The sequence below is a fragment of the Perognathus longimembris genome, chromosome 28 (assembly GCF_023159225.1).
Source record: "Perognathus longimembris pacificus isolate PPM17 chromosome 28, ASM2315922v1, whole genome shotgun sequence".
In the NCBI taxonomy this organism is placed as follows: Eukaryota; Metazoa; Chordata; class Mammalia; order Rodentia; family Heteromyidae; genus Perognathus; species Perognathus longimembris.
The window spans coordinates 104,777,315-104,805,261 of record NC_063188.1 but is presented as its reverse complement, the minus strand read 5'-3'; the positions used below and the strand labels follow the sequence as shown (position 1 = coordinate 104,805,261).

Sequence of the window (27,947 nt, the reverse complement as noted above, 5' to 3'; positions counted from 1 at the left end):
GCAGAAGCCCTGGGGAAGCACTGAGGTGAAAAAGATTTGATTACTTTAGGGCGGGGTAAAAGCTCCAGATGAGTAGGGCCTGGAAAAAGGCTTTGACAGATTAACAGATTTTAGCAGGGTTTTGATGGAGTCATGGCTGAAGACAAGCCCCGCCCACTTGCCGCCAGGCAGCCCTTGCGTAAGCGCTTGCGCCCGCCCTCTCGGCTCGGAGAGCCTGCCTCTTCCGGTCACTTTTATGGGAGGCGGAGCAGCACCAGCATCATGGCGTCTCCGGATGTGAGGTTTCTAGGGAAACTCAGGTATACCCCGCATGAGCGAGTGAGACTGAAGGACAGAGCAGGTCGAGCCTGTCCGGGAAGGACGGCACTGGGAGGGACGAAAGGAGAAAGGGGGCCGGGAACTGGAGCCAGTGAGAGCGCCGCCGCGGCCGCCAGAACCCTCCGCCCGCCTGGGTAGGGTGTGTCCTGGATCGCCTCAGGCGTCCGCAGACGGAATGTGCGGAATGGAACAGGTGGCTGACTGGAGCCGACCTTCTCTTGCAGTTGAGCGTAGACAGCCCAGGCGGTCGGCGTTGCGCTTCCCCCGGGGGCAGCGAGGGCTGTGGGCGGAGCGCGTCGGCGAGTTCCCGCGTGGGGGCGCCGGGCCGGCGGAGGGGGGGAGCGCCGGCCCCGCTCGCGCTCACCCTGCGCTGTGGACTTGTCGCTCTTTCAGCCACAAAAAGCAGAGGGCCGTCCTGAAGAAGGAGAAACGGAAGAAAAGGCGACAAGAACTCGCGCGATTAAGAGATGCAGGTAACAGACCGACGCCTTCTCGCGTTTTCCGTGGGGGGGAGACAGGGGGGGACGGACAATAGGTTCCCCATACCTCCTGCTCAAACTTGATGTCTTCACGTGAGGACGAAGTCAACTCCTTTCGCCGACGCTTCGCCCGCCAACTGTTTCTCAGGGATCGGGGATCGTTGCATCTGGGTTTGAAACACGGTGTGGGAGCAGTCGTGGCGAATTATTATATGTGTGTTTATCATGAATTACAGTAGTTTAACCACACCTTGTAACACCGTGGTACGTCTTATTTATTTATTTATTTCTGCAATGCGAATGCATGCTTTAAATTCGACGTTTTACAGCGTTTTCCCTACACTTTAGTAATGTATGCGACATTCCAAGTTAGTGCCCTAAGCTGGTAGTTGCAGCAGTTACTCAGGACGCAGAGATCAAGATAAAATTGCAGACAGACCTAGCTAGCCTCTGGGCAAAAAAAAAAAATAGGTGCTAAGACTATTTCGACAAAAGAGCTGTGTGGCAGGCATAGGTATAAGGAGGGAGTCTAAAGCTAGCAAGGCAAAAGCAAGGGACACCTGATATGAAGAAGAAAGTAAAAAGGAAGTATGTCTCAAATGATAGAGCATTTTGGTAGGCAAATGTGAGGCTCCCAGTTCAATATAATGACAGAGAACTGACTCTTACTTGTCTCAAGGTATTGCTATTTTAGTATTGATAGCTTCAAGCTAGTTATTTTAGTATCAAATTAGTTCTGAAACTCTTACTTGGTTATGAAATAATATGCTTAAAATTAGGAAACCGTAGGAAATTATATACCAGTACAATGCAAGTGTACATTAATGATTTTGACAACGTGGAAATTTTTTTTTTTTTTGGCCAGTCCTGGGCCTTGGACTCAGGGCCTGAGCACTGTCCCTGGCTTCTTCCCGCTCAAGGCTAGCACTCTGCCACCTGAGCCACATCGCCCCTTCTGGCCGTTTTCCATATATGTGGTGCTGGGGAATCTAACGGAGAGCTTCATGTGTAGGAGACAAGCACTCTTGCCACTAGGCCATATTCCCAGCCCAACATGGAAATTTGGTATGCCTCTATTACTTTTGCACTACGGGTTGAATCCCGCCCTCCCCCCTCCCCCCCATTAAACTACACCAGAATTGTCATTTGTACAGCTAGCCATTGGCTTTCTTTCTTTCTGTTTTTTTTTTTTTTTTGCCAGTCCTGGGCCTTGAACTCAGGGCCTGAGCACTGTCCCTGGCTTCCTTTTGCTCAAGGCTAGCACTCTGCCACTTGAGTCACAGTGCCACTTCTAGCTGTTTTCTCTATATATGGTGCTGGGAAAACGAACCCAGGGCTTCATGTATATGAGACAAGCTCTCTTGCCACTAGGCTGTATTCCCAGCCCCGGGCCATTGGCTTTCATATGAAAGAAAGAACCAAATATTTGTTTATGATGTCTAATTGCTTAAAACAATAGAATTCCCACTTAGTTATACAATTACATGTAGTTATAAGTGCAGATGAGAGCACTGAGAAAGTTCAGAGACTGTGGCCTCAAGTACTAATCAGGAGCCTTGAGAATTATGGCCACAGAATTTTCATGTGGATTGGAATTCCGAGGTGACTATTTTACTAGCAGCATTTTGAATATTTAGAATGGAAGGAACAGTGTGTTTACCTGCAACCTGTATTAGAACCTCTTAGTAGTTGAAAACTGTTTCATTAGAAGCAAGACTTAGTATTGGGGATGAGAGAAAAAACAAAGGTAGGCTGGAGTTACTGGTTTTACTGTAGTCCTAAACTGCAGTCTTGAAGTTCTCAGCTATTTTACTTTGTTCATTTAAGCTTTTATTTTAATATACCCTTTTTAAAAAAAAACAAAACAAAAATCTCTTTCTATCTTTTTCCCCCTTGTTTTAAATCCTCTAGCAGCTGGTATTTATATTGTGTTGATTTTTAAAAAAAATTTCAAAAAGTCATTTTAGAACTGTCATGGAAAGTCAGGTAGATATCCCTTAGCAATTTATACAATGGCATGATCTAGGTCCTGGGTCTGCTCAAGATTATATACTTAATACTTATCACCTCTCTAGTTGTACTATATACTCAATAATGGTAGATCCAAGACTTATCACCTCTCTAGTTGTACCTACTCCAACTCGATTCTTTCCTTAGTGATACTTCATGAATACTATGACTGTAGTACACATTAGATGGACAAACATTACCCAGAAAGCTAGAAATTTGAGTGTTGCTATAATAGTACATTGCATTCTAAACCGCCATTATTTTTTCTAATCATGGTACCAAATTTGGGTGATTTATAGTCATTATTATTAGACAAGATCAGGCACGTTCAGGATGGTATGGCCATAGATGAGTCATTATTATTAGAAAGATTTAGATATTGTAATTTTTCTCCTTGAATTTATTGGCCAAGGATTTACAATTCTCAGTTTAATAATACATTTGAATTCCTCTAGGCATTTCACAGGAAGAGAAGGAAGAAGATTCTTTTATTGAGGAAGAAGAAGAAGAAAAGCTGTTGGAGAAAGAGAGGTCAATGCTAACTGAAATAGTTAAAGCAAATTCATGTATTTTTTTATTTTTTAAATAACACCAGCCTTTACTAATCAGTACAGGGTTTCTATATAAAACTTTGTACAAAATAAGTCTTAACCACATATAAGGTATTTAAGTCTCTAGCTGACAGGCTAACATCAGATGTTACCTTTTTTTTTTTCCAGTCCTGGGGCTTGAACTCAGGGCCTGACCACTGTCCCTGGCTTGTTTTTGCTCAAGGCTAGCACTCTACCACTTGAGCCACAGCGCCCCTTCTGACTTTTTCTATATATGTGGTGCTGAGGAATCGAACCCAGGGCTTCATGTATAAGAGGCAAACACTCTTGCCACTAGGCCATGTTCCCAGCCCCAGATGTTATCTTTTTTTAATGGAAGTATTTTTCATGGTCTTTGCTAAATGACTGGTGTTTTATTCTAGAAAAAAAAAGAAAATTAAGTACAAAAAATTTGCAATATCTTCTGTGAATGTAGCACTCCCAAAGTTAGCCATTGTTAAGAAAGTATAAATGTCCTGTACATATACTTCTGTAATGTGATTATATTTATTTTACAAGTTTTTCTGTAAATTGCTTTTAAAAATTGTTGATGAAGGCTTTGTACTTGTTCAGCTGGCATGCTACCAGTTGAGCTGTGCCTCCATACCTGCTTTTTGCTGGCTATTCTGGAGATAGAGTCTAGTGAACTTCCCTTGTCTGGGTTGGCTTTGAGCCATTATCCACTAGATCCCTGAGTAGCTAAGATTACAGAGCCATAAACCCCCAACTAATGCATTGCTTTCTTGCTAAACAAATACTACATGTATTTCAATGTTGATGTAGAGATCTAATTCAGTTATTTATCCATAATGTATAGTTTTCTACTAATTGCTCTAAGGTTATAATGGCTTGTTACTGTTATATGAAAAGTTAATTGTAAAACATATATTCCCTTGGCAATTAGCCTGTTATATCCTTAGAAAAATGCCTAGAAATGAAATTGTTGAGCTCAAAGAGTGTGTAAAATGTAGATGGGTAGGTAGAAAAGGTATACTGCTTTGCAGTTTATAACCTTGCCAGCAATGAATCAAGATGCTTGTCTCCCCTTACCTTTAATTATGATTAGATACTTGAAGACAAATCATAGGAATATTTTAACTGTGTAGAGAAGTAATCCAAAACTTTCTGGCAAAAGATTGTTAGGTGTTTATAGACTGCAGTTGTGAAATTGCCACATTTAAAATACATACAGTATATTGGGAATGGTGATTCACATCTGTTATCAGGAGGCTGAGGCAGGGTAGAAGTTTGAAGCTAGACTGGGCTACATAGTGAGTTTTAGACCAGCCTGGGCTCCATACTAAGACCCCGTACCAAAAATACAACAAAAAATATTGGTGCACCTCTGTAATCCCAAGAAAAGGAAGGAGGAAGATTGTGATTCTAGGCTAGCCCCAGGCAAAATTGAGACCCTATCTGAAAAAATAAATTGAAAGCATAAATGAATAGGAAGTGTAGATGGTTGCCTACATTTGAACACTAGTAGGAAGAAAATTTTTTTTTAAAAAAGCCTATAGGATAAGAAGCATAATTCTTTCAGAATGTGAAAGGTGAAGTTTCTTTTGAAATTTGTCATTTGCCTTATTGGCAAATAAACATCACTGTGATCAACTTAATGGGAAAATGGTGTACTCATTTTCTTATGTGAAGGGTATGATAGCTATTTCCACCAGTAAAATTAGAAATAGTGATTGTAACGTACTACTTTCTAGGAAGAGTTGCTTTTTCACCAGCTATTCTTAAGGGCTGGAGAAATAATATAGCTCAGGGGCATTGTGTTTGCCTAGCATGTCCTAGCTCCCCTCCTTTACCCTATGTGACTGCTTTGTAGAGAGTGAGGGTATCTTTTCTGATGTTTAATCAGTCCCAAAGCATGTCATTTTTGGCTTTGTTTGCTGGTATGTGTGTGTGAATTCCTATTTCTCCTTGTTTATTGCTTTCTATATTAACAGGCAAAAATTGCATGAGCAGTGGTTGCTGCGGGAACAAAAGGCACAAGAAGAATTCAGAATAAAAAAGGAAAAGGAAGAGGCAGCTAGAAAACAGCGGGAAGAACAAGAGGTAAAGTATTAATCAAATAACCAGTGAACTAGTTAGTAATTAACCAAAATAACACCATATCCCAAGTATATCATCACATATATGCATGAAATGTCACAATGAAGCCCATTCTTTTTTAATTATTTAAAAAATTCAAGTAGTTGTACAAAGGAATTTCAATTTCTTAAAATATCTTTTGTTATTATTAAGGTGTTGTAAAGAGGGGTTACCATTTCATATGTTAGGTAATGAGTATAATTCTTTTGGGACAGTGTCACCCTTTTCTTTGTGTTCCTCCAGTTTTCCCCTCCCATCCCTGCCCTAGGTTGCATGGCTCATTTCCACGTAGTGTGTACTGCATACCACTAACTGCACTTGTTTACTCTTCATCCGTGTCATCCCTTTCGTCATTCTCCCTCCTCCCACCTATCTCAGCCTGCCACCCCCTTAAGTTTCCTAATTCTGTTTTCAAATGTGTACATTGGATATTATATAATTGTATTCACCTGCCATTTATCACTCCATTGATCTGCCCCCTCCCCTAATCATCCACCCCTCTCAGTTAATACATACATATTTTAGCTTTCTAGTATTCATTTTGTTAAACTGTAATTGTTCAAAAGGGTGACACCAGGGAAACTGGGTATGCCATACTTGAGTTACTTTGATCACGTATTGTAAAGCCCATTCTTTTATACAATTAATATAGTATGATAAAATATTAGAAAAAATGGATTCATAAGCTTAAGTAAATGTTAGATATCTTTAGTTTGTAAAAAAAAAAACAATCTGATAATCATTTTAACAGTATTTTTTTTCCATTCCTGGGGCTTGAGCTTAGGGCCTGGGAGCTGTCCCTGAACCTCATTGTGCTCAAGGCTATGGCTCTGCCACTTGAGCCATAGCACCACTTCTGGCCATTTTGAGTGTTTTTTTTGGAAGAGTCTGTTGGTCTTTTCTGCCCAGGCTAGCTTCGAACTACAGTCATCAGATTCCAGCCTTCTGAGTACCCAGGATTACAGGCATGAGCTACCACTGCCTGGCTTTACCAGTTTTTTCTTTCAGTTTTTAGAGACTCAAAATTTATTTCACAATGCTATCAAGATATAATATGTTTTGTACCAACAGATCCCCATAAAATGAGTTTAAGTGTGATCAATATCATGGTTTATTGTGAGATATATAACAAAATAGATAGTAGGTGAACATTATCTGGGCACTTACTCTCAACTTGAATTATAATTCTACTTGGTAGATATGTAGATAGAATAAGTAACATCAGAAAATCTGGAAGTAAAATGGTATGAAGCTAAAATCATTTCACAGGTTTGTATTTGTATGGTGGAAATTTTACCAGCATCTTTAAAGTTTTCATTTATTTTTCCTGTTTATTCAATGTTTTTAAAAAGTGACTCAGAGGGAGAGCATGTAGCTAGTTGGTAAGATGCTTGCCTTGCGTAGGTAAGTCCCTGAGTTTGATCTTCAGCTCTGTAAAAAAAAGAAAAAAAAAAGAAACGAGCCTGAAAAATAACTACTCTCTATCTCTTTTTTAACCTTTAAAGAGAAAATTGAAGGAAAAATGGGAAGAACAGCAGAGAAAAGAGAAAGAGGAAGAGGAACAGAAACTTCAGGAGAAGAGAGAAAGAGAGGTGATTCCTGTCGTGGGAGGATAGACATACCGCATGTCTTCTTGGTGTGCACATTGCTGTATAATGGGTTTGCAGAAGAAGCTGGGGGCATATCAGGGGTTGAGGTTTATTTTTCAGTTTTCTTTTTGCTTTGCTTGTTTGTTTGGAAGGTCCTATTTTTATTCTAGGTATACATTCGCATTTCCTTACAGTACTTATCTTTGGATCTATAGTGACAGGTGCCTTCAAAGTTTTCTTCAGTTTTACTATATTTACCCTTTTTACCAGGCATTGGTAAGCTTTTGCATTTAAAGGGAAGGATAGGAACTGCTTTAGGCTTTGGTGTGTCTGTGGCCTCTGTCACAAACGTCTAGCTCTGCCAGTGTACCAGAAAGCAGTCATAGATCTAGGTAATACATAAATGTATGACAGTGGTTGTATTCCAGTCAAACATTTCTACAAAGCAGGCAGCTGGCCCCAGCTTTACACTGTACTTCTCTATCTACAGAAGTGTTTTTCTGAGATTCTGCTGACTTTCTTGATTCCTGTTGAAGATATTTTATATAGTTTCCACATTTATTTAGTTAATTAGGGATTTAATGGCTCATGACATATCAGTAAGAATTCATTGATTTAAAGAAGTCAGGAGCTCGCATATTGTGGAATTAAATCTTTTGTTGTTATAAAAGTTTGACTTTTCTAATTTGGACTATAAAGGCAAATGATAGTTTGTTATTTTAAACAATGTGTATATGTATATCTTCTATATCTTCCAGAATTTTGAAATGGTTCATTAGGTTTGTTTTGCTGCTACTCCTTACCAGCTCATGTATTTAAAAGATAACACAGCTCATCTTTCCTTGGCTGATTCATCAGGATGTATTATTTTGGAATATTTCTAAATTGGAATAGCATAAATTGGGTAATTGCGTTATTGTTGGGAGAAATGCATTTGTTTTCATCTTAGTCATGATGGGTAGCATCAGCCTCCGTGACTGTTGTTGTATATATACCAAGCATCTCTTCCCATACAAATCCTTTGCATACTTTGAGCAGTGCCTAATATCATGTTAGGTTTTTAGAGGCACCAAAATATTTGAAACTTGTCATAAACAGAGAGGAAGCAATTCCTATTTTAACGTAAAATATTCATCATTGGTATTCTTGAGTGGTCAGGCTCAGCCTAAAGCTAAGCCTTCTTTTAAATGATTTTTATTCCAAAGGAAATCTTGTAAGTCACTAGGGAATGAACCAGCTCTGAGCATATATAAAGGAATATGTGATGTGTGTTTCTGCTTTGTGTTTATAGATAGAGATAGACTAATAAGAAGCACACAGTCACTGCTGTTACTGAGCTACTTTTCCAGATCTGGTGGATGTTAGGGTCCTGGTCACAGATAATAGATAATCAAAACAAATCATTTAAAATACAGTAAGATATGCTCTGGGCACTGGTGGCTTACACCTATAATCTTAGCTACTCAGGAGGCCGAGATCTGAGAATTGCTGTTCAAAGCCAGACCAAACAGGAAAGCATGTGAGATTCTTTATTTCCAATTAGCCATCAAAAATCTGGAAGAGGAGCTATGGCTCAAGTGGTAGAGCACTGGCCTTGAGCAAAAACACTCACAGTACCCAGGCCCTGAGTACAAGACCCACATGTGGTGTGTGCATATAACACACACACACACACACACACACACACACACACACAAATAAGATAATGTTAAGTTCTATAAAGACATAAAGCAGTTATGGGAATAGAGGGGTACTCTTTTAGATGGTCTGATCAAGGAACTCTCTGAAGATGTGCTATTTGAGCTGATGCCCCAGTATAGAAATCTTGGGGAGAAGAGACTTGGCAGTGGAAAGAAGGCCTGAGTACCTAACAACATTAGAAGAGGTGAGGACAGGAAGGGTCAGATTCTGAAGAGCCTCTTGGATTTCATGAAAGTTTGGATTTTATGGTTAAGTGTAATGGGAAGCCATTAGGTTTTTAAGCTGAGAGTGACTTTATTGCATTCATATTGTTACTTCCACTAGAGTTACAAGACTGCCACTCTGAATTGGTGATAGTGGTTTGGATAATGGTGGCGCTTAAAAGAGATAAGTCCACGTATTTGAACTGTGTTCCAGGCACAGTTAAAAGGACTGTAGGTGGTGGATTGAATGGAGGCAAGAAAGAAAGGGAGAGGAATTCAAGCTCATATTTTAAAAATTGTTTTGTTTCAACAGATGGGCAAATGCCAGCATGGTTTACTGAGAGATTTAGGTGGTGGTATGCCAGAGTAGATAGAAGAGAACAAGAGGAGAACAAGAGTTTGAGGGATGATGTTTAGTGGCAAAGTACATCCTAAGCACATGCAAGGCCTTGGGGTTGATCCCCAGCACCATAAGTAAATGAATGAATGAATGAAAAGAAAGACTTCTAAAATACATTGTGTTACCAGGATTCTTATGTGACTGATAATGTTGACTGATAATGTTATTAAGTAAATAGCCAGACATGAGTTTTATTTCTTTGAGGAGCTAGGGAAGAGAATTCTGTAGAACACAACTTAAAATGTCTTTAAATGCAAAATAGTAGAAAATTTTGCAGGAACATTGCAGGATTTTCTTTGCTTTAATGAAAGTTTGAAAATTTTCCTGAATCTTAATTTCTACTGATCATGTCATCCTTTAATTTCTGTTAAATATTTGTGATGTTTAACCTAGCATTCTTTCCTATAATGTTCATTAATATCTTAAAAAAAAACAAGATAATGGTATGTGTGTTCAAATATACCAAATATTATTGTTACTGAGCTTTTATAAGATTTAAACATTTTGTAATGTGTTCTATTCAATTTTCTATTTGAATAAAAATTCTAAGATACATATCCTTTGAAAGCTTTCAGAAGATCTGTGCTTAGAAACAACATCAGAACCTGAAGCTTTTGTGTGTGTTTGGGGGGGTGGTATGTATGTGTATGTACATATGCGTGTGTGTTTTAATTGTCCCATGTGAGATTCTAACCACCAAAACCAGATATGACTTACCTGACTTTTGGGTTTTCATTAGTCCTATGTTTGCCCCATTTGTAGGAAGCCATGCAGAAGATGCTGAATCAGGCTGGAAATGAGGTATTTTTAAACACTTTCATTAAGAATTTTTAAGACTAGTTACTGTGTCATTAGAACAATAATTACTACAGTGTTTGTTATGAAGTAGGCCTTGTAGATCACATCCAAATATCTGGAATCACTTTTGCACCTCTTGAGTTTGTCAGAAAACAAAAGTTTACTGATGAACCGAAACAAATGGAATTGAATAACCCCATGGACTGTACTTGTTTAGAGTGCCTTAAAGTATTATAAGCCACATCATATACTGTTAGCTTCAGATGTCACTTACCTTGATTCAGAGTAACATCTCCATTTCACGGTGGTAGCTCCGTAAGTCTTGGTACCCTTCCAGAATAGACAACCAGAAGAAAAACAGGTGACTGCCCCTGGTGGCAGTGGTGATGACTGATCAAGGAAAGTGACTGGGAGAGAGAAATAACAGCTTTTATCTCTGGACAATTTGCTTGTAAAGTTTGATTGCCTGTTAAATCTTAAATGTCAGTGTTTTAAAAATCAGACCGTTTTTACTTTTGGTGAAACTATTTGGATATTATGGAATCAGTCTTTCATGGGCTTTTATATCACCAGTAAAGTTGTGGTTATTTTCAACAGTTGGACAGTATTGTCACCTGGCAGAACCCAGAGCCACCCACGGATTTAAGAATAGCGGAGAAAGATCGAGCCAGTTGTCCATTCTACACTAAAACAGGAGCATGCAGATTTGGAGATCGGTAACTAATTTTGCTTTTTCATGTCAGAATGAAGTGATTCAACATGGTAAAGGGTTTTGAGTTCTTTTTTGGAAGCGGCATGGGTTTCAGTTTGCAGTGTCCATCATAATGCGTCTGTTTCTCCATCTCCTCAGTTCTGTTCATGCTCTGCTTTCTCTAGCCTACCCCCTGGGTGGGCTTAGCTGAGAGTCTCCTTTCATTCTGTAGCCTTAGGAAAACCTTTTTGCCTGTGGGTTTCTGCTTGAAAAACAGTATGTACACTCAGATTCAAGAACAGAGACTCAAGAACACACCTCTCGGTTCAAAACTTGGCATCAGTGCTGAGTGGTAAAGTCACTTAAACTCTGGATTTTAAGTCTTTCATCTCTGAAATGGGAAGGAAGCATAGTATTATCCTCCTGAGGGAACTGTGAGACTGGAATGAATGAATGAAGACATGACAAGTACTGTGTGGCCACTGGTATTTTCATTATTACTATTGTCAATTAGTCTGAACCATTCTTGATCTCTGCCCCCTCCCTCGTTTTAATAAGATATGTGGAAATCTGTTGATTTCTTAAGTCATATACCAAACAACTATTTGAACTCCTGTTACATATCAAGTAATGGTGATTTTTTTTCATAGTTTGGTTAATTTATGAACAAAGCAGATAAATAGTTCTATTTACCTGAGGAAAAATCTAATTATTACTACATATTCATCATGAAAGAAAAGATCTAATTCTGATATTAATGTTTTATTAATCCTAAAAGGAATATGAGCAGTGTAATTCGCAGATACTTTTTTGTGGACGGTTGTAGAGCTTGAACTCTGGGCCTGGGTACTGTCCTTGAGCTCTTCAGCTAAAGGCTAGCATTATACCACTTGAGTAGCAGTACCACTTCTGGTTTTCTGGTGGTGAATTGGAGATAATAGTCTAATGGACTTTTCTGCACGGGCTGGCTTTGAACAGTGATCCTCAGATGTCAGCCTCCTGAGTAGCTAGGATTACAGGTGTGAGCCACGGATGCCTGACGAAACTATATTATCTCTCAGGTTTAGTTTATTCATAAATTATCCATGCCGTGAATTGTATTTCCTTTGAAAATGTGGCTGTGTGCTCAGTGGCTTACACCTGTAAACTTTCTACTCAGGAGGCTTAGATATACAGGATAGAGGTTCAAGGCCAGCCCAAGCAGAAAGGTTCTCTGGACTTCATCTCCAAAATAACCAGCAAAAAGCAGGGCTGTAGTTAAAGGAGGTGTAGTTAAAGTGGTAGAGCACCAGCTAAGCAAGCACAGAGCTCTGAGTACAAACCTAGTACTAAAGAACAAAAGGAAGAAAGAAAGAAAGAGAGAGAGAAAGGAAGGAAGGAAGGAAGAGAGAGAGAGAAAGAAGGTGGGAGCAGAGACTGAGAGGAGCACAAAGTGAGATATGAATGTTCTCTGGCTTTCTTGTCTGTTGAAAGCTTTCACACAATTTTTCTTTTTCTTCTTCTGTTTCTTTCTTTATTTATTTGCTAGTTCTGGGGCTTGAACTCAGGGCCTGGGAGCTGTCCCTAAGAAGGTTGTGCTCAAGGCTAGAGCTCTACCACTTGAGCCACAGCACTACTTGCAGCTTTTTCTGAGTAGTTTATTGGAGATAAAAGTCTCACGGACTTCCCTGCCTAAGCTGGCTTCAAACTGCAATCCTCAGTTATCACCTTCCTCAGTAGCTAGGGTTACAGGCGTGAGCCACTGGTGTCCAGCTACAGTTTTTCTCTATTTTATGCAGGTACTGTGATATGAACTCAGAATCTCCCAGTCATTCAGCTTGCTATTCATAGCTGGTGCTCTACTACTTCAGACATGCTTCCAGCCCTGGTTTTTGCTAGCTAATTGGAGCTACAGTCTTGTGAACTTTTTTTACTTGGCTTCAAACTTGACTCCTTTGAGTCTTAGCCTCCTGTACAGTTAGGATTACAGACAAGATTAAGAGTGCCTGGAAAAAATTTGTTGATAAATATTTTGATTTTGCTTATACTAGGGCTTAAACTCAAGGCCTTACACTCTCTTGGCTTGGTTGATTGGCTGGCACTGTACTATTCATTATACCTTCACACCTCATTTTTTTATTTTTTAAGAAATGACTTTGAGGCTAGAATTGTGGCTCAAGTGCTGGTGTTATGAAGCACAAGGACCTATGTTCGAACTTCAGTGCTGGCCAAAAAACCCCCAAAAACCCCAAAATCCCAGGAGTGGTAATTCATGCCTCTAATCCCAACAACTAATGAGGTGGACATAATGGCATTGTGGTTCTGGGCAGAAGCATGAGACCCTACTTGAAAAAATTAACAAAAGCAAAAAAAAAAAGCCAAGGTTGTGACTTACATGGTAGAGCACTTGCCTAGCCAGCAGAAAGCCCTGAATTCAGACCCTATATTGCTATCCCCCACCAACACAAACCCTGGGTGCATATTAGAATTATCTGAATGGCTTTAAAAAATTTCCTTACCAAAAAAATGACCTCACCATCAAATCATGTAAATCAGAATCTCAGAGGATTAGGTGGTCTTAGGTTTTAAATGTCCTCTGGTATGTCTAATATGCCTTAGAACTGGTGTGCAATATATAATTCCTTTTATAACTTATTGTTGTTATTTTGATTGCCTCCTTTTGAGGAACTGGTCACTAAGCAAAGGAAAAAATTCCCCCCTTGTTACCTTAGAATCATTTACTAAATGTATACTTCATTTCAGGAAGAAGTAGTAATAATTGATCAGTATACGTGTCCCCCACCAAAGAAAATGGTGTTCAGCTGATGACCTTTCAGAGATAAACGTGACTCAGTTTCAGTTCCCATTTGTGTGGGTAGTTCAGTCCAGTTGCTTTTAAGGTTTTTCCAACTGTATCATCCCTTATGTGTTTTGTCAGTTGTGGGGCTTGAACTCTGGTCCTGGGTGTTGTCCCAGAGGTATTCAACTCAAGGCTAGCACTCTACCACTTAAGCCTCAATGCCACTTTTGGTTTTCTGGTGGTTAATTGGAGATAATCATCTCACGGGCTTTCCTGCGTGGGTTGGCTTTGAACCGTGATCCTCAGATGTCAGCCTCCTGAGTAGCTAGGATTACAGGTGTGAAACACCAACACCCAGCCTCTTCAATGGTTTTAAGAACTCAGTTGACAGGCAATTTCTTGAGGAAAGACTTGTCAAACTCTCAGACATATTGGTTCAAGGAATGGCATTTGACAATGGTCAAATTAGTTGATGACCATTTCTTACTGTTTTCAGTGTTAAATGAACTTTCACCATCATGACTATCAAAGTATGAGATCAGTTAAGGAATTGTCATCGTTCCAGTGATGAATTGAGTGGAATATAAAATCCTGTGAAATCTAGCACCATCCTTCATCTAGTACCATCCTTCTAGACAAGTACACTGCTCTTCCCCCCCACCTCCCAGGGCTTGAACTCAGGGCCTGAGTGCTACCCTTGAGCTTTTAAGAAACTCAAAGACTTACCTACTTGATGTGGCTTCCAACCAGGATCTTCAGATCCTCTACCTCCTGAGTAGTTAGGATTGCGGGCATGAGCTACTAGTGCCTGGCACCTATTTCCTTTCTATGGTGCCTGGTGTCTATTTCATTTCTACAGAGAGCCTTGTTGACTTGCTCCAGATAGTATAGCCTTTCTTCAAGACTTGTCAGATGTCAGAGAAATACTTCCTTTCCCCTTTAACTTTTTTCTCTTCTTTCTCTCTTTCTCTCCTCCCTTCCTCTCTCCCTCCCTCTCCCTTCTGCCTTTAGGCTCAAGCCACTGCACCAAGCAAAGAACACTTTTTTTAAAATCTGAGCATTTTCTTTGTGTATTTGTTTTTGTAATTAGTACAAAATTCAATTATATAGCCTTTGTAGAATTGGTATTTTGAGGAGCCAGACCTTAGAAAGGAGTTTTATTTTCTTTTTCCTCCTAAAGGAAAGTAACCACTGAAGAAAGGTAAAACTAATTTCTTTAAATCTTCACACTTTACATACTTCTAGAAGTAATTTAACAAAGGCTTATGATTGGCTACATTAAATAAAATGGAAATCAAGGAAAGGAGGAGAAAGCAAATTATTGCTAATGAATGGTGCTTCTGACTCTAATTTTTTTTCTTATGATTCTTCCAAATTCTTCTTTTACAAAATTGTTTAGCTATCTTAGTTTCAGTGTTTATGCATATAAATTTGAAAATAAGCTAATCTATATAAAAAATTTCTGAAGGTATTTTAGTTGGAATTGCATTAAATCTACTATAGAGGATTTATGCTTCCTAGGCAAAAAAATAAACTATATTTTTATTAAAAAGAAAAAAATGAATGGTAGATGACTCTGGAGAGACAAAGATTTTCCTGGCACTTCATTCTAAGTGTGTTTCCCATGATATCTTGGATAAAGCCCAGGAAGATGAACCCTAACATTAATAGGATGGTTTATAACAGTGGATCTGCAACCTTCATGCAAATGTTCCTTAAACTGATCTTTCATAAAGGATTACCACCTAACTTCAGTGTGAAAGAAATGATTCTATGGAGGACAAAGGTAGTGAGTATGGGAGGTGTACCCTTGAGATGAGACAAAAGAAGAATACACTCAGTGGAGCAAAATGGGGATCCAGAGTCCAGTGTCACTTGACTTTGAGGAGCTTCAGCGGGAGGCAACTAGAGTTCCATGGGCAGAGCACTGGGGAAGAATTAATAGCTTGCACCTGAAGGGTCATTTGGATTCCCTTGATATTTCTTGACATACTTGGGATAATGTTCAATGATGTGATTTTGTTGGAATTTGACTTGAAGTCCCATCAGAGTGATGGGTAACTAGTGTCCTAAATCACTGGTTCCCAACCATTATTGACACATCAGAACCAAGAGAAGAGCTACTTGGACAACATGAGTTCCCTATATCCCAGGAGGTCTGATCCCATGTTCTAGGGCAGGACCAGAGAAAAGTCACTTTTCCCCAGGTCATTCTAAGAACCACACAGGCCTGGTACCATAGCTTTAGACGACCTTTTCATATACTAATTTCTCTAAGTTTTTACACAACCGTGAGGCTGGCCTTGTGAAGAAACTCAGATCACAAAGGCTCTACTTAGTCTCCAGTTCAAGTGAAGATTATTCCCCAGAGGGGGTTTTTGCTATCTTCTGATCTTAGGAATGCTCATAAATGGGAAGTAGAGCTAAGTTTATTCAGATCTAAGTGTCCTGTGAACAGATTCTTAAATTAGCTCCTTGTTTAATTCTGTATGTGCTTCATACTTATATGCTAACATTGTTATCAGGTTGAATCCTTTTTCTTTGTTCTTTCAATACCAGTACTTTAGGAAACAAGTGTAATTACAAGGTCTCTGGTACAGTTATCCAGAAGATCATTTGGAAATAGAAACATTCACATTAATGAACATTGAACATTTTTGAGCTGGGCCTGGTATGTGCTGGGCCTTCTGTATAGGTGCATAGATGTATTGTATTTCAGACATGGAAAATGACTGTAAGTAAACATTTGGTCACTTTAGAGGCACTGTTTTTTCCCCCCAGCACTTGCCTTAGTCTTTAAATTTCTTTCTTCCTAAGTTGTTTTTTCTTCAAAATCTTTTTATTGAATTTTTGGCTGTATTTGGGTTTGAATTCAGGGCTTTATGTTTAATAGATAGGTAATCTACCACTTGAGTCATGCCTCCAGCCCCTTTGCTCTCATTATTTTTGAGGTAGAGTCTTCCTTTTTGCCTGGACCGTCATTATCTTGTTTATGCGTCCTGCTATAGCTGGGGTGGCCGGCATGTGCCATCTCACTTTGCTATTGGTTGAGCTGGGGATCTTGCATACTTGCTCAGGCTGGCCTTAAACCCCGAGCCTCCTGATTGATCTCTGTAGAATTATAGATGTGAATCACCAGCTCCTGACTTACTTTACAGATTTTTAACGAAGATCCTAACCAGGAAAATTTTGATTATTTAGAACTTGGACTAAGTATTAGGAGAAGGGAATAAGTAAGCAAATAAACATAGAAAGGATTAAAAATAATTATTTGGCACAGCCTGATTGGCTTTAGCCTTAGTCCTATTTAAACTGTGAAAAGAAACTTGTTCTTCACAGTTGTTAGAAGCCTTCATTAAATAAAAATTAAGTTAAATTCATTCTATTGCAATGACTAGGCATCAGATTTTAGGTTAACTGAGATCTACCAGGGCTATATGGCTTGATTAGATGTGCATTTTCTAGGTTCCATTTCCTTCTCTGCAAAGCAGGGCTCCAGTACCAACAATCCTAGCAAATTGTAAGGCTCAGAGGGAATAAAGGTAAAAAACACATGACAACAATAAAATGCTATATCCTCCTGTGTTCATAGTTGAGATTACAATACTTTATTAATGGGAAATTCACCAGGATATTGTTCTCACATTCCTTTTGAGGCCCACATGTTGTCATGTCTGTCATAATCTAGCACCCTAATAAGTCTTCTTTTTTCCACATTATTCAGCATACAGAAATCTTTCCAAACTTCACCCAGGGGCACATGAATGACATAGACCTTGCACGTCATTCCTAATCTGACATTTTAACGGAAAGCTCTACTATCTTAGTCAGTCTTAGAAGAAGTTCCTTGTGTACTGAAGGCATGGCATCTGAGTAGAATTTCTTACCTTAGAGTTAAGTAAAACAACAATAACTGGAGTTGAGTCTGTCTCGTAAAATTCTAAGGCAACATTTTTAGGTTTGCTTTTCAAGTACTGGACTAATGAATTTGATTTTTTTCATATATAGGTGTTCACGTAAACATAACTTCCCCACATCAAGTCCCACCCTTCTTATTAAAAGTATGTTTACAACGTTTGGAATGGAGCAGTGCAGGAGAGATGACTATGACACTGATGCAAGCCTGGAGTACAGCGAAGAGGAAATCTACCAGCAGTTCCTAGACTTCTATGATGATGTGTTGCCTGAGTTTAGGAACGTGGGGAAAGTGATTCAGTTCAAGGTGGGCATGGGTGTGAGGAGGGGACTGGTGCACTTCACCCCGACCTTCTCTCTACACCAAAGAGCTGGGGCCCATGCTTGCTACCTGGGTGGAGCTGTGTGCTAGTAAGTGCCTGGTCCCAGGTGCTCAGACATTCAGGTACTTTGCTCAGTCAGTGTGCCTTCCTTCTTTCTCCCTTTCCACCCCCACTCAGAGTGAGGCTGGAGAGATACTACACGAAAGCATGTGATAAGCATGTATTCACATGCTAGTTTTGCGAACACTAGGGGCAGGGTTGCAAAGGACCCTTTATTTCTTCAGTAACTTTGGACTGTAGCTCTTTTTGGCATTTGAATTCTCTGTATCAGGCCATCTGTGTGCAGCTATGCAGGCATTCACTCCGACGCCCCTCCCCCTGAGGACAGCATGCCCGTCCTTCCTGTGTAGGTGCTTCACATGCAGCTGTTACACACACTGTGACTCAGTTCCACTCACTGAGCATTTGACCAAACATGGTGCTGATGGGGGTCTGCTTCCACCTTCTGCTCAAGGTACATTCATTCTTCCAGAGCTACATAAGACACACAGAACTTGATTCCTTGTTTTTAATTACATTTTTATTCATCATCTACTATCCATACTAAGGATAATGTTCTCAAACCATGATTTGGGATAAAATGTACTAATTGAAAAAAGAGGCATTCCAATAACACATAATTATTTAAAAAAATTCCTTAAGGCATGGAGGGTAAGGCTAGATGTGATCCTTGTTTCTCCTGGAGCCCAGTAGTTCAACTGTAACACAGAACGACCTCCTCCCTTGTCTGTCTATTTGGTGAGATCTGAAACTAAATGACTTATGTTAGGGCCAGGAAAATATCCCATACTTTGGAGGAAAATACAAGGCTGTGGATTTTTTTTCTCTGCTACAGGAAATGACAGTAGAGAGTGGAACAGCCATATGACAGAGATATTCCTGAAATTCAAGGCCATTCTTTGGTTTCAGAGTTTTAGCAGGGATTTAGTGTATCAAGATAAAATAGGGAGAAGTGGGGACAAAATGGGAGAAACATTTCCTCCTCTCCCAACAGGAAATGGGAGGAAAGAATTCTGCAGGTTATCCTTCTAGCAACTACTTTCAGGATTTTAAAGTATTCTTTAAAGGATTTTTTCCCTTTAAACTTTATTTCTGTTGCATGCACTTCCCTGCCTTCACTTGACTCAGCGCAAGCAGGAACCACTAAAATGGAAGTATGTGCTCATGTCTACACAGTATCACACTGAAGCAAGGACTGTGCTTTGACTAGCCCTGTGCACTCAGCCATGTCACTTAACCACTCAGAGTGAGATTGACCTAATGCCAGTGCTTCCCCTGAATCATACTGTATGGATCATGCAACACTGGTGTTGCTTTCAGGATTGACTGACATCTAGATATAGTTCAGTGGTAGATTACTTACCATATACAAGGCTGTCCGTTATTTTTGTGTGTGCGCTGGTAGTAAGGATTGAACTCAAGGTGTCACACTTTTTGCTCTACCACTTGAGCCTTAACCTCCATGTCCAAATTAAATAAAAATCTACTGAAAATATGAAAAGAAGGAAAAAAAAGAAACTGGTTAATGGAGAATCGTATTATCTGAAGTAGCTAACAGGCATTAACCATATTATTTTTCCTTTTGATTAGAAACCTGGTAAGATGGCTGAGTTTATACCAACCGTGTTGTCAGTTACAAATGGAAAGCTACAGGCTGGGAATATGGCCTAGTGATAGAGTGCTCGCCTTGTATACATGAAGCCCTTGGTTCGATTCTTCAGCACCACATAATAGAAAAAGCCAGAAGTGGTGCTGTGATTTCAGTGGTAGAGTGCTAGCCTTGAGCAAAAAGAAGCTAGGGACAGTGCTCAGGCCCTAAGTTCAAGCCCCAGGACTGGCAAAAAACAAAACAAACAAATGGAAAGCTACATAGTAAATTTAGAGTAGAAAATATTTCGGAACATCAAATTAATTATCAAAACAAATAATATATCCTTGAGTGCCCGGGGATTAAATGATTTTTTAAGCTCCCTGGCACAGTTGGCATGGACTTATGAGGTTCTTAAAAAAGTTCTTCCTTTGAAGCATGATGTTACAAACTGCCCCCTTTTGTATGCTGTAATAATAGTACTCTGAAACAAATGTATACATTTATGGGTTCGTTTTAATGATAAAAACTAAGCATTAGTTGGAATGTTTGAGGGTCTTTTCATATATAGTATCATATGAAAATAAATTGGTCATTTTGGGAGACATATGATGAAATGGTCCACTTTACTAGTAATAGGGACAGTATATGTGAAAATGAGCTATTTACACCTGCCTGCTAAGCAGTATACAGTGTATTCCTCTCAAGAGTGGGTAAAGGGTACATGTTAGTAAAGTCACTTCAGAGAGCAGCTTGGCACTATGCAGTGATGTGGAAGCCCATAAATCATCATGTTCCTGGTTATGCAGACTAGAGAGATCCTTAGACCCATAGAGATGCATTTAAGAATATCATTGCAGTACTGTTCGTAGATGAAAAATTGGAAGCACCTTGAATAGCCATCACTAGAAGATTAGATGCATAAATGTGATTATTTGGTGTTTCTAGTAGGCAGGAGTTAAGTCATTAAGTTTGCATTGTTATGTCTTGCAAAAATACAGGATGGCATTTATTTAAGATGTTAAAATGTGCTAAGCAATCCTATGTTATCAATGCATATACATGTTCCTTTGCATACATCCACATAAGTGTGTATACCAGGTTGTATAATATATACTTGTGTGTGATACATATCTTCTGGCATGCATATAGCTGTGTATATGCCCATACGTGTATATATGTATAGTTGTGTCTCTAGATCTACACATGTATATGTATGTTTATGTCTGCAGTGTGAAAGCTACACTCAGCCTCTCTTTAGTGCTTGCTTAAGTTATGGAGGAGAGAGAATACGACGGGAGGATTTCATTTGGGTCACTAATGTTTTACCTATTCCAACACTTTCAATCAACTTTGAAAATGTGTTAAGTGTTAAGTCCAGGTACTACATCTCTGAATTGTTGAATAGTCTCTGTATTTTTATGCATGTGTAAACATTTCAATTTATGGAAAAGGCAAACCAGACCTAGATTAATAGGGATTAGATAAGTGGGACAAGTACACCTTCCTTATATAGTCAACAGAATTTTCCTAGGATCTGTTTTGAAATTGGATTCCTAACTACTTTTAGAAATGTTAGCCTGGGCTGGGAATATGGCCTGGTGGCAAGAGTGATTGCCTCGTATACATGAAGCCCTGGGTTTGATTCCTTAGCACCACATATATAGAAAATGGCCAGAAGTGGCGCTGTGGCTCAAGTGGTAGAGTGCTAGCCTTGAGCAAAAAAGAAGCCAGGGACAGTGCTTAGGCCCTGAGTTCAAGTCTCAGGACTGGCAAAAAATAAAAAATAAATGTTAGCCTGGACAAAGTACATGTGATGACAAGACGTTTTCTTTAATTTCTTATGATCACATTCCTCATTGTTCCCATAGGTTAGCTGCAACATGGAACCTCATCTGAGAGGCAATGTATATGTTCAGTATCAGACGTAAGTATTTTGACTGTCCCTATCCATCTTTGGGTTTTGTTATAGTAAGCTATTTTGATTCTGTTAATGTCTGAGACTTTCTCACTGGATATCTAGCCTTTATGTGCATGACATCTTCCAAAATGTAAATCTTCAGAGCTGATAGGAGGCATTTGAAAAATAATACATTTCATTTTGTTCTTGGATTTTGAATATTTTATGGTATATTTCATATATTTATTTAAATTTTTATTTATTTGTTTATTTATTTATTTTTCAGTCATTGGGGATTTAACTTGGGGCCTGGGTGCTATCCCTGAACTCTTTTACCTAAGGCTAGTACTCTACCACTTTGAGCCACAACTCCACTTCCGGTTTTCTGGTTGTTAATTGGTGATAAGCATCTCACAGACTTTCCTGCCCAGGTTGGCTCTGAACTGTTATCCTCAGATCTCGGCCTCCTGAGTAGCCAGGATTACAGGTATGAGCCACAGCCCTCGGCTATTATTATATATTTTAATAATGAAAATACAAACTGAATAAAGATAACTAGGATAGAGAATATAAAACATAAATCTTAAAAAGCCAGAGCTCAAAGCCTTAAAATAGTATACTTCTGGTCATCTGAGTAGTTACTGTATTATTTCTGCTTGTCTTGCCATTTGCCTATACAGCACCCTGGTTAATGGATTCAGTTAACCATTGAAATGTAAAGAACAGTAGTGTTGGCTGAGAAAGAATAGGCTTTAACAATGGAAAACACTTCTGCAGTTTCAGTGGTTCAATCTTTTGGTTTAAGAGGCTTTGACTGAAGCCAATTTCCATGCACCAAAACCTCTCAAAGGGCCCAGAGTTAGTGGCTCATGCCTGTAATCCTAGGTACTCAGGAAGCTGAGATCTGAGGATCATGGTTCAAAGCCAGCCTACCAGCACATGTAAAAAGTCACCATGAGACTCTTTTCTTTTGCTTTCTTTTTGTTTTTTGCCAGTCCTGGGCCTTGGACTCAGGGCCTGAGCACTGTCCCTGGCTTCTTTTGGCTCAAGGCTAGCACTCTGCCACTTGAGCCACAGCGCCACTTCTGGCCATCTTCTATATATGGGGTGCTGAGGAATCGAACCCAGGGCTTTATGTATACAAGGCAAGCACTCTTACCACTAGGCCATATTCCCAGCCCCACCATGAGCCTCTTTATCTCTAATTAACCACTCAAGAGCCAGAAGTGGAACTATGACTCAAACTGGTAGAGTGCTAGCCTTGAGCAAAAGAGCTTAGATGACAGCACCCAGGCCCTGAGTTCAAGCCCCATGATTGATAAAACAACCAAAAGAGAAAAAGAATTCTCTCATAGGGTTAGTAAGAAAGGTTCCTGAAAATTGTGAGCTGAAGGAGGCTGAATGCTCTAGTTAGGATGACTCCTCAGGCAGTATAAAAACTATGAACCTGGTGGTCCAGTAATAAATTAATAATGGGGTTTCATCTGCCTGTTAGAATTGTTACAAATCACATCCTTTGGTTTTTGGTTCAAAGGGAAGAAGAATGCCAATCAGCACTTGCTTTGTTTAATGGACGATGGTATGCAGGACGACAGCTTCAGTGTGAATTCTGCCCAGTCACCCGGTGGAAAATGGCCATTTGTGGTAAAACACAAAACAAAAAACTACATGACGATTTTTGTTTCAATTATCCCACTATATAAAAATCTATTCTTTGAGGGAAGGGATGAAGCCTAGTTTGTCTCTCACAGTAGATGAGCAGAGATGTTATAAATATAAAGGACACCCCCATTTCCATCTGGAACAGACTTTAGAGGTCACTTGATGGATAAGTGGCTGAAGTTGCAATGTATCGATGACAGAGTTGGGACTAGAATTTCAGTTTTCTGATCCTCAGTCCAGGGCTGTGTGCCTGACGGTTCAGGAAGCCTGAGAAGTGTGTGAAGGCCAGCAAGTTGTCCTTGTCAGTTTCAGGGGTGTTTTCCATTCATTGGTGCTCTTCACTAGAGCTGTTTGTTTCTCTCTTTCTCCCCAAGGAATCTTCTGTCATCTTCGTCACCACAAAATTATATATCAATAGCATTTCCTGCCTTGCTTGAAATTCAAGTATGCTCTTGTGACTCAGAGACCACTGGTAGGTCTCGGGTCAGTTCTGCATCCAGTGCATTCAGATAGACAGATTCACTGGAGTGTAGAAGTAAGCCAGGAAGTGATTCAGCATTGTGTAGAGTAACAAACAGCTTCGAAGGCCTAGTCATTTTCTGGTTTCTAAATGTGAGAGTTCCCCAGGTGAAAAGGCACAAGGCTTTAATGCCTCCAGGGTGCACCTGATGCTTTTTTTTACTGTGTTTCTTTGCTCTGTGTTCTCATCTGCGTAAAACTTGGGAGTAAAAAGTACATAAGTTCTAAAGTCTGAGTCTTTAGCAGCTTTGTCTTAATGAATACTGTCATTTAAAAACGTCACGGGCCGGGCACGGAGGCCCATGCCTGTAATCCTAGCTACTCAGGAGGTTGAGATCTGAGGATCACGTTGAGACTCTTTTCTCCAAAAGAAAATAAAAAAGCCAAAAGTGGAGATGTGGCTCCAAGTAATAGAGCATTCGCTTGAGCACAGTTGCTCAGGAACACAGCCCAGGGGCCTGGAGTTCAAGCTCCAGGATCGGAACCAAAACCAAAACCCCAAACAAACAAAATAACAGAACAAAATAACAAAACAAAAATTTCATGGGAGGCTAAGGCAAGAGAATAATGAGTTTGGGGCCAGGCTAGATTACATAATGAGATCGTCTTTCAGTCAACCAATTATTAATCAGCCATTTAGGAAGTGAGGAAGATTTCAGAAGTCCTGGCTTTTGAGATCCAGAAGAAACATTTTGCCCTGCGTTTTGAGAGTGGGGATGGAGCATGAAATTGTTTTCTCCATTAAGGCAATTGCTTTTGCCAGTTCCTGGGATTGCAGTGTAATTTCAGTGAGGTACTTATTAGTGTGGCTTTGACATTTCCAAGGTAGTCTTGAAAAAAGGTAATAGATGGTTGTTTTCGCGGTGACCAGCGATGTTAAACTGCTTGTGTGCTCGTGACTGACCATTTGTATGGTTGGAAAGATATTAGTTGTTTGATCATGGGCCTATTTTTTTAAAAAATAGATAAACAGGGTCAGTTTATTTGAAAGCAAAAGAAAGGCAGTGAAAGAAACAAACTACATCAGGAGAGGGAGCTAAGGAGGAGTTCCAGGCCCATTTTTAATTAGGATATTTGCTTTTTTCTTACCAGGTCAAAAAAGTGCTTGCTATAGTGTGCATATAAGAGCCCAATCACAAATGTGATCTATAAATGTTTTCTCATTCCATAGGTTGTCTTTTTATTTTGTGTTTCCAAAAGAAGTGATATATTTTAGCTTTGGTTAAGTCTAACTTTATTTTTCTTTCCTTTTGGTTTGTGCTTTTCAGGGTCCTACTTAGGACCCCCTTTGCTTACCTCAGGGTCACTAAAACTATGTGTTTTCTTCATTTCATTTTTCATGCTTAAGTTTCTCTGATCCAGTTTGGTAATTTCTGGGTATACCGTGTTATTTTACTTAACTGTTACACATTTAGGGAATTTACAACTTAAAAGAGAAATAAAGTTTAATATCTCCAAGTGTCTTGGAATAGTTCAAATAGACTTGACTTCTTAACATCATCAAATAATTTTAAAAGTTAAAAAAAATATTTTTGTTGGTTGTGGAGCTTGACTTTGGGGTCTGGGCACTGTCCCTAAGCTTTTTAGCTCAAGGCTAGTGCTCTACCACTTGAGCCACAGAGCCACTTCCGGTTTTCTGGTGGTTACTTGGAGTTAAGAGTCTCATGACTTTCCTGCCTGGGCTGGCTTTGAACTGTGACCCCCAGATCTCAGCTTCTTGAGTAGCTAGGATTACAGACATTAAGTGTAGCCATCTATTTTTTAAAACATAATTTTCTTGTTCTTAAAGTATATGCAGAGGGGTTATCATTTCATAAGTCAGATAATGAGTACATTTCTTTTTGGATGAGGTCACCCTTTTTTTTTTTTTGCTTGTCCACAGTTCTTCCATGCTGTCCTTGGCTACACATTGTGTAGTTCATCTTCCACATAGTGTATACTGAACACCATGCTTGCCTGCCTTCCTTTTTGCGCCTCCCTCGACCCCCTCCCAAAAGCCAGATCAAAGAACAAAACCAACCAACAAAAACCAAAGATACCACCATTGCTGCCACCACCTCCAAAAACAAGGAAAAAAAAACCCATGTTTCTCTTTTCTGGAATTACTTTTGATGAATAGAATTTTCAGTCTTTAGAGGTGATAGGCCTTTGGGGTCCTCCACTAAGAGCATCCGCTTTAGTCTGTGTGTGAATGAGAACCCATCTCTTCTGACCAGTGATTTGTTCTGCCACAACCATGCCCTCTGAGCATGCTAGGCGGGGTACGGGCTCCCAGGCCCGCCGTGCACTGTTAACTAGGACTCTTGGCAGTCAGGACATGGCAAGATCCCGGAGAAGGTAATGTATGTGCTCACCATTTGTTCAGTTGCACTCAGACGATAGAATATTCTAGTTAGTTAAAATGTCTGGCTTGTTTCCACTTCCTTTTGGTAAGAGTGTTTGTAGATAGTCCTATAGCATTTAAAAGACTATATTTGTACATCCAGGAACCAAACTATAACATCAATTTATGTAGGCCCCGTTTAAGTAGCACCGAGTTGGAATTCCCAGCCTTCCAGACTTCAGCACTGTGTCTTCTGAATAGGGGAAGGCGCCCGGCCCATAAAGCACAGTGACAAGTGTGGTTTCCTCCTTGTGCCACTGCAGGTTTATTTGAGATCCAACAATGTCCAAGAGGCAAACACTGCAACTTCCTTCATGTGTTCAGAAATCCCAACAATGAATTTTGGGAAGCCAACAGGGACCTGCTGTGTGCAGATCAGACTGGCTCTTCCTGTGGTAAGAACTTGGAAAGGCGAGAGAAGGCGGGCCACCACGAGGACTACTACAGCAGGTCGAGGAGGCGGAGAAGCCCCAGCGCCGACAGCGCCTACAAGAGGAATGGGGACTCCACCTCCAGAAAGAGAGGCGCCCACCGGGGGAAAAAGGCTCACAAACACTCGGCCAAGAGCCGCGCGAGGCACAGCTCCCGAAGCCGGGGAAGGAAGAGGGACAGTAGCCGCAGCCCAAGCAGCCAGAGCCACAACCGCCACCGGAGCCACAGCCGCCACCGGAGCCACAATCGCCCCAACTGTAAACACCGCCCGAGCCGGAGCCGGAGCCGGAGCCGGAGCCAGAGTCGCAGGAACCGTCAGAGCCGCAGCCGCAGCCGGAGAAGCCGAAGCCAGAGCTCATCATGCAGGGATTAGGGTGGGGAGATCAAGGAGTGGAGATAACACCATCCAGTCCCCAATCCAAATAAAACTTTTATTCTTTAATGATTGTGCGCGCACATCCACTTGCAAGACTATGTACTGTGGGGCTGGGAATATGGCCTAGTGGCAAGAGCACTTGCCTCATATACATGAAGTCCTGGGTTCGATTCCTCAGCACCACATATACAGAAAATGGCCAGAAGTGGCGCTGTGGCTCAAGTGGCAGAGTGCTAGCCTTGAGCAAAAAGAAGCCAGGGACAGTGCTCAGGCCCTGAGTTCAAGCCCCAGGACTGGCCAAAAAAAAAGACCATGTAACGTTCCTTCTGAGATCAGTGAAAGTCGAATAAAATGGAATGATTTTATAAAGGAAGGGTGGCAACCACAGGCAGCTCACGCCGGGCATCCTAGCTAATCAGGAGGCTGAGATCTGAGGATGAGGGGCTTGAAGCCAGCGTGGACCGGAAAGCCCCTGAGACTCCGATTGATCACCAAAAAGCCAGAGTGGAGCTGTGGCTCAAGTAGTGTGCCAGCCACTCAGGGACAGCACGAGTTCAAGCCCCAACACAAGCACACACACACAAATGAGGGTTTCACACAGGCTTCCGCACGCACTCCAGCAGTGCCCGGTCCCTTTTGCTTTTTGTTTCAGATAGGGTCTCCCTAACTTTGCCTAAGGTGGTGGCTTCAAACTTAAAGGCCTCCTGCCCCATGCTGCTAGAATAGCTGTCAACTACAGGCATGCAGTTTGACACATGGCGAAGAATGAATATTCTTTTTAAGTTTGATCAAGGATTTTAGAATAACAATATTGGGAGATGAGGAAAAGCTAAGCATGTTTTCTGTTCCCCACACAGGAAATGTAATAGACTCAATGGTGGTTGCTGTTTATAGCCTTGAATCCTTTCTGAGCTGGGAGAATATCGTCGTGCCTTAGTAACTCCCAAGCCTTAGAAAATGGTCCTAGGTGGGCAAGATGGGTGCTGTTTACTATTCTAAAACATGATGTGGCTGAGGCTCATCGAAAACAGATGACACAATGACTTTAGGACTTCCCATTGCCATCATTTTTTTTCCAATTCCCTCTTTACCTGCTGCAAAGTTTACAGGAAAAGTGATTATTCTTAATCCATT

At 40.4% G+C, this 27,947-nt stretch overlaps 1 protein-coding gene across 4 annotated transcripts; it reads left to right on the top strand.

Moving 5' to 3' along the window:
* The first annotated feature begins 238 nt into the window (after positions 1-238).
* Positions 239-26,873, top strand: Zrsr2 (zinc finger CCCH-type, RNA binding motif and serine/arginine rich 2). 4 transcript variants are annotated; one of them, XM_048336130.1, is made up of 12 exons: positions 251-299; positions 712-791; positions 2,300-2,399; positions 3,263-3,338; positions 5,350-5,458; positions 7,000-7,086; positions 10,150-10,188; positions 10,783-10,901; positions 17,664-17,877; positions 21,413-21,468; positions 22,976-23,085; positions 26,269-26,873. In XM_048336130.1, exons 3-12 carry the CDS (start codon positions 2,363-2,365, stop codon positions 26,808-26,810), a joined length of 1,389 nt encoding a protein of 462 aa, XP_048192087.1. In that variant the 5' UTR covers positions 251-299; positions 712-791; positions 2,300-2,362; the 3' UTR covers positions 26,811-26,873. The 4 variants fall into 4 exon arrangements, with proteins under 4 accessions (XP_048192085.1, XP_048192087.1, XP_048192086.1 ...); XM_048336129.1 differs by lacking the exon at positions 251-299 and adding an exon at positions 310-564; XM_048336128.1 differs by lacking the exon at positions 2,300-2,399 and having other exon boundaries at positions 239-299.
* Positions 26,874-27,947: the final 1,074 nt, after the last annotated feature.